The sequence below is a fragment of the Tauraco erythrolophus genome, chromosome 4, assembly GCF_009769465.1.
Source record: "Tauraco erythrolophus isolate bTauEry1 chromosome 4, bTauEry1.pri, whole genome shotgun sequence".
Classification (NCBI taxonomy): Eukaryota; Metazoa; Chordata; class Aves; order Musophagiformes; family Musophagidae; genus Tauraco; species Tauraco erythrolophus.
In genome coordinates this window covers 72,916,174-72,927,394 of record NC_141468.1, presented here as the reverse complement: position 1 = coordinate 72,927,394, position 11,221 = coordinate 72,916,174, and the positions used below count along the sequence as shown (strand labels likewise).

The following is an 11,221-nucleotide window of genomic DNA, read 5'->3' as shown; positions in this document are numbered from 1 at the left end:
GGGTGTATTCAGGCTATGTTACAATATATATAATAATGGCACACAATTCATACAGCATGACTGTATACGTGTGTCTGCACTACACAGGCCTATTTTTAACACGATGGCATTTTCACTTGGCTTGGATTTTAGGCTTTGTTTTAGTGTTTAAGCTAAAACACATCTTGACAGCGGGCTCTGTACTGATGACTACTTGCAATCTGTGCTCTGTGATTTGGTCCCAGATTTTTCAAGATTGGCTTCTTTTATGAGATACTTCCTGTAGTAAGTCAAAAGATCTAGAGAGTACATTATTTTTGGTCTTTTTTCCAACCTAAACCCCAAATTTGGGGATGGAGATTGGGTGGAGGGAATTGGCACGAGGATTTTAGTTCAGTATGCTGAGCAGAAAAGCAGCACAGAGATACAGTGAAAAGCACGCTTGAAGTTTATCTTTGCCTTTCCTTGACGTTCACCCTGCTGCATTATGCGTATCCTCATTAGAGTAATGATGCCCCTCCTAAGCTGCAGCTAGCCTTAGAGATGCTACAAAAGCAGCTTCTGCTGGTGTAGCATATGGAAATCCTGACTGCACCCATCTTCTTTGTCCCCACCCACAGATCGAGTAGAAGCTCCTGATTCAGCTCAGTACAGCTGAGGAGTCAACCTCACTCGGATGTGGTCATCCCTCTGTCTAAAATGCGCTTGCCCACCTTAAGCCAACAATGGAAACTGCAAAATGGAAATAGAAAACTGCATCGAGCATCACTCCCCCATCTAAAGTACATGACAGGGAGTTGAAACTTCTTTTCATTTAAAGTTTAGAAATGATATGTTTTGCCAGCCTACTAGGATAACTACAGCCTCATATTCTAGCAGTTTCTTAAGAGATGAACCAGTATACTATGCTCTGTACTTGTGAAGGAGGAGTTTAGTTTTGCTGGTTTATAGCTTCTCTTTGTTTAACCTTCTTCAATTAACTATCTAAAATATAAGGCTTCTTTATGAATCCATTTCTCCCCTGGAGAAATACTGCATCTTGGGCAATATCAGTAAGGTGAAGCTGGACTACGTGCAGCAGACTGGACTCCACTGTAAAGCTCACTGCCTTCAGTCATCCAACCATATTTGAAACAGAAAGGCTGAACTAGGAAAATCAGTCAGACTGTACCTATCATCCTTTCACGTATCCCGTTGGATATACCACCAAGGACGGAGTGGTGAGAAAGGGAAATAGCAGTTGAAATGCACTAGGATGGCTTTTCCCTACACTCAAGATTTCTATATGCTGAAGACAGGTGCTGTTTATTGGCCATCACAGTTCCTTAATGCCTCTTGAAACATCAGGCATCTCATGACCAGAGTCCCAGAACATGCCTTTCCTAGGGTGCTGAGACAAACCAGCCTTTCATACTTCACTACTGACTGCTACAGCCATACTAACAACTGGTTTATGGTCAGGGACACTGAATGCCTAGCCCTGAATGCCGGTAACTCCTGTAGATGCCAGCAGAAGTTGAGGTGATGAAGCATATCATTGCAAACTGTGGCCTGCAAAGCTTTACATAAGACTTGACTTTAGTAAATGCCACAGCTGAAGTCTCTTTTCTCAGGGGTTTACTGTGAGTAAGTGACACTTCTATTATGTCTTTGACAAAGTTAAAGTGAGGAGGAGAGAAAAGGGTGGGGTTTTGCTGTTGAATATGCATTTAAGGACAACTGAGAAGTGATCTCCTTGGCTTTGTCTGCAAGTGTAAAGACTCTTACTCAAGCTGAGAAGACTGCAAGAGGATGAGTTGCTTGGGGCACCTAGGCTGAAGTCTTCAGCTCGCCACTGCTCTGAAAGCCCTTCATTGTCATACAAGAAGAAAGCACGTCTCTCTTCAAAAGCAATGCTCAAAATTTTTCAGCAGCAACGTAATTGTTTCACGAGCTGGCAAAAAGATGGAGCTGAATTAAAAAGTCCTAATGGCAGGGAAAATTTTATGGTGAAAGGCTGGTCTGCGTTGTTTGCAGATATTACTAAGAGAGAAATTTTCCGTGTTCTCCCCTAAGGTTAAACAGTAAAATGAAAAACTGTAAAGTAAGGGTAGGAAAGTTGCCAAAAAGGGGAGGTGTTGAGAGGGAGGAAAGAAAACTTCACCATTTTATAGATGCAGAGCCTTAAATAAAACTCAAAGCTTTCAATCTGCTGAGGCCCGAGTGTGGTATCAAGATCTGACGTGAGAGACACTACAGTTAAAAGAGGAAAATAAATTTTAATGGCTATGATGTGCTTTCTTTTTGCAGAAATAACTTTACTTACTACTCAGCTTCAGGAAGCTGATTTTGGCAATGAGTGGTTTACTTGAATTGTTTGTCATAGGAAAGAAAGACTTTGTCACCAGTGCAAAGTGGAAAGGGTGCTTACTTACCTCCAGGAAGCACCTTGAGGCTGTGCGCTTCTTGAAAAGCAACTGCCTAGTTATGAGCATAAAGGTGTGCTTTTACTCCAGGTTTGAGTGAGGCCTTGGCCTCACATACAGAAGGATAACAATTTCAGCAAATACATGGTATGTGCCCCAAAAGGATATAGCAGAATTACCTTGAAGTGTGATTATGTGTAGTAACAGAGTTGTCCAAGAGTGGGCTCTCAGTCATGCCGCTTCCATACACGCCAGAATTTAACCAAGCCGAGCGGGCCCGTCTCTTTTTCTTCTCTTGTTCCTTACGTTTTCCAGGCTTTGCTTTCTTTTTCTTCCCCGATACCTTCAGGGGCTGCTCCTTGTAGGTCTGTGATTTGTTTGTCTCCTGAGTTAGGTATCTGCCCTCGTCTTCACTACCAAATCGGACAGGGTAGTTCTTCGTGTTGGTAGCAGGCTTAGGGTTAGGTGAAACCTCAGAAGTTGCACGGATTTCTGCAGTGTTGACGCCTTCAATTAAATTTTGAAGGAATATTCTTCTTCGTAAGTCTTGGATTGACTTGCCCTTGTCATGCAATAGCTGGTGCTCTGATACAGCCCGTTTGCTAAAGAAAGAGAAGAGAGAAGGGGGAAAAAAACATTTAGGAATTGGTTATTGCCCAGTTTTTGGCAGAGCTCCTCTCTCCTCTGGCGGTGGTGCCCACAGTGACTGTGTACCAGCTCTCAGGCTTGGAGACATCCAGTTAAGTCAGACTGCTGGAGCAAGTCCTGCTTCTCAGAGTAGCTGCTCCTTACAGAGAAGGGAAAGACCTAAGCGGGTAATAATTCTCAGCTGACTGATCACACACCGCTGGACCTGGAGCTGGATTAGTCACTGCTCTGTTCTAGGAAAGCATTACATCTCTTAATATATCACACTTCAGGCAGTAAAAGCAGGAAGGCAGTTGTCAGAGATAGGAAAACTAAAGGGTCAGATAATGGAGCGCTGCAGTCAAGCAAGAGAGGTAATAACAAGTACTTGTACTGAAGCCGGAAGCAGTGTTTATACAGCATCATTCTAACAATTTTCTTCTGCTCAGTCATGTACTTCAAAAACATAAATAAATACATAAAAGTGCATTTCATTTCTAAATTTAAATAAGTGCAATTGCAGGAGCGTAATGGAAAAATGTTTGAATTTGAGTGCCTAAAACATAGGCACTTCAGTCCATAACGAGCTATCCAGGGAGGCAGCAGCCTGAGCATCAGCTGAGCTGAGCCTCAGCCTCTCCTGTTGAATTTACTGCTTGGCCATTTGTGTCTAATTATGGTTTTAGATGCCTTTCTAGTGTTCCTTTAGGCGTGAACTTTTGGGGTCAAATTTCTTGTCTGCTGAGTTTTACGCTAGCCCTCTTCACTGGATCTTCTTCAAGAGCATCCTAGTTTGTTTGAGTGGGTCTCTGGTGCTTTTCTAGAGTTTGTGACCTTCCAGTTTGCTAGCCTCTGTCTTGTTTTTGAGGAACTGGGAGACTGTTAGCTATCTGTCTTTTAGAGATGTTGTACTGGCAAAGACGATGTGAAACGTCTGAGGAAAGAAGATACAAGTGGCACCTGGATAATAAATAACCGTGAGAAAATACATGCTTTTTCCTTGATGTGGGATAGACTCACAGCTGCACTGTGAACCTCAGAAAGAGCACAAGCTGGAATTTTAGCTACGTTCCCATGAATGTCATAATACAGTTTATCCTTCCAGTTGCCCTGCTTCACTGTGCTGAGGTTGGCTATGTATCCTCTCATCTTGCATCAGGGTACTGCATGTGACTGGATTCTTACTGGCCAAAGAAAATGAATTCACTGCCTCGGCTGTCGTATAATTGTTTGGTCAGTTAGCTGGACAAGAAGTTGTTTCTGCATGTGGGTGAAATCGGAGAAGACACCTAACTGTGAGTGAATATTCCTTCCTTCCACCCCATCCCTAATTATCCTGCTACGTTACCAGGTTTCAAAATGTGGTGGACAAAGATAGTGTGCTAAATGATTTGGAGCGTTCTGCAATGTATCTTTCCCAGTCCCTTCAGCCAAACTCTTTAGGTTTGTGATTTGATCAACAGTAGAGCTATTTGAATTTGGCAACTTTAAGTAGCATTGGTTTAAGAGCATCTCCTTCACTTTTTGTCTTTGCAGAGCTGCACATCTCTATTACTCAGTGTTAAATTCAAACAGCAACTTTCCCCAATTCCACAACGAGACTGAAACATGACTGCTGTTTACTCATGAACTCTTATGTTAAGGATACTTGCTCAAAATCAGGCCTAGGTATACTCAGGTTTGTAAGCACACGTTTGACCAAACATTGTCTATGTTTTAAGTGTCCCAAAATCAGTTTTGGATGATTCAGGCTTTAGGACAAGTATTTTATGTCCTGCAATTCGATGTCCCTAAGCAAAACCACAATGTGATAATACTGATCGGAACCCATATTGTTTCTTTCTCTTCAGTGCAGCTGTGACCGTTAGCACAAGCTCAAGATCTCCCCCAGGAGATTTTTTTTGACCAGTGCGCTCCCTGAAGCTCTCTGATAGCCATCTCTAACAAGCTTCTCGTTAAGGTCAGTCTGATTTGCAAGTATGCTAATAAAACTAGCGTCTTGGACTCCTCTGCGCAGCGTACTTCTGTGCTGCCTGTCAAGCTGTCCATCGTGGCTCACGTTACACTGCTAGCTTCAGTAATTTGTTTTCCCAGGATATTTGCATGGGAAATGCAGTTCTCCTTTCACTCTTCTAGTTTATGAAAAGCATACAAAATCTTCATGCTTTACTGAGTCTAAAACAGTACGTCTCATGTGATTAGCAAAGCTTTCCTACTGCCTCTTGTAAACTACCAAGGATAATTCCTTTTATCACAGACAACCTAAAGCTGCCTTAATCCTGTAACGTATGTTTGGTCAATTTAGCCACTGTGACAAAATCGTGAATCTCTAAAGCCTGTTATTAAAGTCCTCTTGGTTGAAAAGCTATTCCATTTTACAGAGCTGAAACCTAAAGATTTGGTTCCAGTACACACAAGGCAGTCAAAGAGCATTACAAGATCCACATCTTGTGTGAGTACGTATTTCCAGAATAAGGCAGGGATTGACGTGTGAGGGGTTAGTGTGCCAAAGAGGGTGGGTTTCTGTTTAAATGTCTGCATGATATTTAGCATCAAGTCTGGCCCCAAATAACATTCTGCTATTCCAGATGATTGTATGACGTTACGTAGTGTTACATTTCACATGACTTCTAATACTCAGCCAGACCTAAGAATTACATTTTGCCTACCAATTTCCTTTGTATGCTCTAGATCAAAAATCTTCTTAAAATAAAGATGTGGTAGATACATATCTCTTTGACCTTCTGACTCCTTCTGCCTCAGTTATTCAAACAACTCATGTGTTTATAAACCAGGGAAAAAAACTTGCCCAAGAAGGCTGATGTAAGAAGTACTTCTTAATGGAGATATCAACAATATCTCACCCCCACACGCAGACTAGGAAGGCAATGGAAACTGGAATGATTGCATTCGCATATTGGGTACGGTATGTAAAAAATATTAGGCTGTTAGGGTTAAGATGACCCACTAGAGGTCCCTTCCATCCTTCTACAAAATGCGCCTCCCATTCAAGGAAAAAGAGCCTGACCCCAAACCAAGTGCAGTAAATGCGAAGCTTACATGTGGTAGGCACTTTTGAGAGAAGGATGTTGATGGTTTGTATTTGACCAGCGTGTCCAAACTAATTACTGTATCCAAGTACACTATGCACATACAAGACTTTATGTCTCATCATGGGGAAAACAGTAGAAATCCATGACTTCTGACTATTCTGACTTCATGTACTTCCAGATAAGCTGTCCTTTTTAGGCACATTCCTCCTTCATTTTTCTTCCCTAGATATCTAGCGTCACTGAGAGGCAACGTTCTCCAAGCAACAACTTTCTATCTCAGAGTTGCCCTTATTTAACCACCATTATCCTTGACTATTCACATTGAGTCTGATCATAAGTTCAGCAAAATAACTGGAAAGGATTCAGTCATCTCTCTGTCTGGATTTTGCATGACTGAGTGCCCTTGCTACTGGCTCCAAAGGGAGTGAAAGCTGCTCAACCTATCTCAGGGTTAGGAAAAATATTTTGAACAGATCTGAGGACATGATGCTGCAGCATCTGGTCACGCAGATAAAAATATCTAATTTCACTTCGAGGCATTGCTGGGTTTCTCAGAAGTTCTTTAGCAGCTAAAGTGTTTCTATAACAAATAATATTTCTGTTAATCTTTCCTTGGGACAATTTGCTATTCCTTTCCATGGGAGATATGCCTCAGTAAAATCTGTAGAACCAGGTCTATGTAATTTTCATTATTTTTGCATGGCTATAATAATGTGCTTCAGTATTTTCATCCGTTACTAGTTTCAGCCTTTGACTGAAGAAAAAAATCCTCTAGGCCTAAGTGAGTTATTAACCATTAACTCTAGGAATAGTTTGTGGTGATATTAAAACAAGACACATGTTTGAGTGTGGTGTCTGTGTTTGTGCTGTACCCACAAACAAAACTACGTGAATGCCACTAACTGACAGCTAACTGGTTTCTTGTGTGTGTTTTGCATGCCATAGCAAAGAGGGAGCTGAGAAATGCCTTTTGACTGTTTAGCTTCCACTTACTTTCCCCCCTGTCAGGACGGAATGGGGATGTTAGGAAGACCTCTAATCCTGACCTTTAAAAACAAATGTTAGAAACACACTAATTTCAAAAAGAGAAAGAGTATTTCTTAGCAAATCTAAATTTTTTTAAAATACATTTGGCTTAGTTCCAGGTCAGAGTTTCTTAGCCAAGGAAATACAGCATGTGACTGTATTTCAATTATTTTCTTTCTTTTTTTTTTTTTTTTTATTTCTGAAACTGAAGTTTGATTACTCTGTATCCCAGGAGAGGAAAATAGTCTTGAATGAAAAAAATAGCTCAACAATAGTTTGCAGGAGTGCAAAACAGTTAAGTATTAATGAACTGGGAAGAATACACTGTAGCATGACCAGCAATAACATGTTCTACACAATTTGCTGTAGGAGATTTGTAATAGCTGTCTGCCTGGTGCCAATGTCTAGGTGTGTCTGAAGTCACTTCACCTGGGGGATTTTTTGTTGCTTAAATGGCAGAGGAAGTGCTATTTGGAGATCTTGTCCTTAGGTATGTAATAAAACACTTACAAGGAAACCCTTCTGAAATCATTTGCCATGTCATGTTTCTCTATAAGTTGTGATGGAATTTTCCAACCCTCTTTCTCCAACCTGACTGACTTCCTTTTGAACTTAGTAACAATACAGCCCTCCACCGTATGACTGAAGTGTTTCTTCCTTAGAAAATCTGATGCAAGTCCAGTGAAAGCCCGCGAATTAGATGCCTGAGACAGCAGCTCCTACATCAGTCCGGTGGCTTCTCTTCTGCACTTTGTGTAGGGGGTATTGATATAAACCATGCTGATTATTTTGGAAGGACCAAAAGGGTCATTTCCTGAACAGATTCTCTTAAGTTACATTATCATTTACCAAAAAATATGCTTCTGCCTGCAAGTCAGATACTGGACAACCTTTGGATTTTTTTTTCTTTTTTTTTTTTTTTCTGCTGAAATGGCAGAAATGCAAAGAAACCGTTCAGTACTTCAGCTTCCTGATGTCCCTCACTACTGCGTTTCCCCTGCCCTTATCAATATTGGCTCCATGCCAGTGCCGGAGAAGTATATGGTACTTAGTGTGACATACAGCAGTTTGAGACAGCGGGATGCTCCCTGCTAGGACCCTCCCAGGGCGCAGAAAGGTGTACGGGCAGCAGCACAGGCTGGACGAGCAGACAGCTGCGTTGCTGCTCCCCACGGAAGAAAGAGATCCCTCGGCTTTAACATCTCCTTCCCCAATGCTGGATCAGTTCGGACAGCTGGAAAGTGCTCTTTCCCTGCCCCAAACGCCCTCTGCCTATCGCTCTGGCAGCATCAGAGAGCACCTGGGGCAGGTAACCCGGACCCGCTCCAGCACTGCTGGAGGGTGCGAACCACCCTGCGGGGCTGCTCCGCCGCCGGCCCCGGCGCCACCGGCCCGGGGTAGCACAGCCATCCCCCTCCCCACCCGCGCCGCCACCGAAGCGAGGAAAAAAAAAAAAAAAAAAAAAAAAAAAGAGAGAAACTCACAGTCTGCGGCTGATTCCCTCTACTGATCTCCCGTAAGAGGGCAGGGAATAACTCAGCAGAAACACCGCGAAACTCCACTGCTGGAAGAGTTTAGTGAACATTGTATCCTCCGGGTCTTCAAACCTGCAAGGAAAGGGAGGTCAGTCCCGAGGGACACATGCGCCAGCGCCGTCCTCAAGCAGTCCCTGCTTTCGGCTCTACCAGCTCCGAGGCTGGGAAGGAAAAACAAACTTTCTGAGCTCTCGGCAGCTGCTCACTTCTTCCAAACTTCGCTCCGTCTCTCTCCCTTCCTTACTGTCTGTCTCTCTCTCCCTCCCTCCCTCCCTCACTCCCTCCCTCCGTCCGTCCCTCCCTCCCTCTCGGTCTCTCGCTGCCCGGAGGCAAGATCTCTCTCATTATTAGTTGAACAATCATCTAGCTCGTATTCGAATCGGGTTAGAGAGCGCGTCCGTTCGTCTCCCTGAGCCCTCTTCAATTCTAGCCCGCTAAGCCTCCATCTCAAGGCTTTAGGCTACAGGAGAAGCAGATAAGGAAAGATTCCCAAAAGCCAGCTCAGCTGCCCTCTCCTCTGTAAACACACGCGCGCACACACACACAGAGACAGAGATTCAGGCAGAGGGTGGAGGAGTGCATCTGCCTCTAAGTATACCTCTGAAAAAAACAAAGTCAGGTTCACGTCCTCTGCTCCCGGAAAGTTGGGTCCACGACTGTGACAAGGAAAGTGAACTCAAGCAAAGAGCGTTGCCGAGCTGGAGGAGCCCGAGAGGTGTGAGAGGAGCGGTGGCCCGGGGAGGCTCAGGGGCTGGGAAGCATGCTTGGCTCCGCAGGTTGGATTGGGCTGGAGCCTGCGATGTTCACACGCTCCGGAGCTGCCTCTGGGAGACCTGCGGGAGGACGCAGGGTTTTGCAAAGAGATGGCGCCCTAGGAACATGTGCGGAGAGAGCGAGAGCCCGGGCGGGATACCCACGGCCGAAAAGGAGGCTAGAAATCAGCGCTTTCCGGGACCGGAATCAAAAAAAAGAGCGAAGAAAGGGAAACACCCGCCAGCACATGCACTCAGCAGATCCTAAGGACTCCGGCCAAGCTCTTCGCATCTTCTGCAGTCGGGTTTCTCTCTCTCTCTCTCTGCCCCCTCCTCTCCCTTTTTATTTTTACCCCCGGGCCAGCGCCTCCGCTGCCGCAGCACGGTGCAAAGGGCGATCCCCCCATCAGTGGGGGCACTTTCCACACCGAGCCCGAAAGCCTAGCCTGGGATCGTCGTCGCCTTTCCTTTCACACACCTACCGTTGTTCGTCGCAGTTCCCCTATTAGCTGCAGGGTTGATTCCTAATGATGTTAATTGTACGCTGGTAAAGGGGAGGGGGGGCTAAGGGGGAGGGCCGGGGGAAGGGCTCGCAGTCTATGAACACAGGCTCTCCCGGCCAAAAAAAGTAAATTAGTGGAAAGTTTTCTCCTCCTCTCCCTCTTTCGCCTTCCACTTCGCCCTCCGTCAGTCTGGCCGGGGCGTTGCAAGTATCTGTGTCAGGTTGCGCTGCCGTGCGAGGCGGGCACTGGCGGCGGCACCGGCGGCGGAGCCCGGAGCGGCGGGACCCCCGCGCCCCTCCGGCAGCCCCGCAACCCCCCCGACGGAGAGATCAAATTTTTCCATCACAAGAAAACACTTATGTAAAAACCAAAGGTAACACAATCCCCCCCCTTTATACAGCCTGTTTGCGCAAGAAACTGCCCCCGGCTATTCCGAAGTAAGGGAGAGGGAGAGGGAAAGAGCCGGAGGGGGGGTTTGCGCGCCCCTTGCCCCCACCCCCGGCGGCTCTTCGAAAGGGAAATACTTGGGAAGTCAACCTCTTGTTCGACAAGAGGATGGGCGCGCTGTGGCCCTGCCCAGGCGGGCAGCAACGAACACCTGGGGACGCCGGCTGCGTCCCGGCAGCATCCCGGGATCCCTCACCGCTCCGCGGCAGCGCATCCTCCGCGGGGCTCTGCTCCGCGCCCCGTCGAAACCTCCCCGGGGCGACCTGCCCGCGGGCACCGCCGCTGCCCCAGGTACGGAGGGGTCGCTGGTTTCTGCCACTGCCAACTTGATTTACAGCAAACGCTTTCCCAATACCCTCACAAGCCGCGACAAACCCCCGAGGTGTGCCGGCTGGTTGCTCCTTCTCATCCTCTCCCCGTATTAAGGAACGGTTTCTGGAGAAAGTTTAGGTGCAAAGCAAACCATTTTTTTTTTTTTTTCCTGCCTGCAGGTTGTTTTGCTCTCACCGACACTTGCTGCCACAATTTAAGAGCCCGGCTCCTTAGCCAAATTTCATACCACATAGGCAAATAAAACTGAAAACATAAGAGCTGAAACAGAAATCATGCTGAAAACATTAAATCGTTTATGCTGTAAATAAATTCCCCAAACACCTGGTAGGCTATAAATTAAAATGTATAGCTAATAGGTTTCTTTGATTTACATTGCCCTTTCGACTAATTAAAAATAATTGTGACATCCCCTGAAAACAGCCCCCACACACTCATAGGTCTGTTGCTGGTGTGAAAGGTAAAACGTCCATCAAATATATTTAGAATTTCCCTTCCCCGAGAAATAATAATAATAATAAAAAAAACCCAAACCACCCACCCCAACCCTTACAGACTCAGGAA

The 11,221-nt window shown here is 45.4% G+C and overlaps 1 protein-coding gene across 1 annotated transcript; it reads right to left on the bottom strand.

Annotated features, from left to right (window-relative positions):
• Positions 1–2,559: 2,559 nt before the first annotated feature.
• On the bottom strand, positions 2,560–8,675 carry PTHLH (parathyroid hormone like hormone). Its single transcript, XM_009987986.2, has 2 exons — positions 8,575–8,675; positions 2,560–2,986 (listed from the first exon to the last, which is right to left on the bottom strand). Exons 1-2 carry the CDS (start codon positions 8,673–8,675, stop codon positions 2,560–2,562), a joined length of 528 nt encoding a protein of 175 aa, XP_009986288.1.
• Between the last annotated feature and the right edge of the window lie 2,546 nt (positions 8,676–11,221).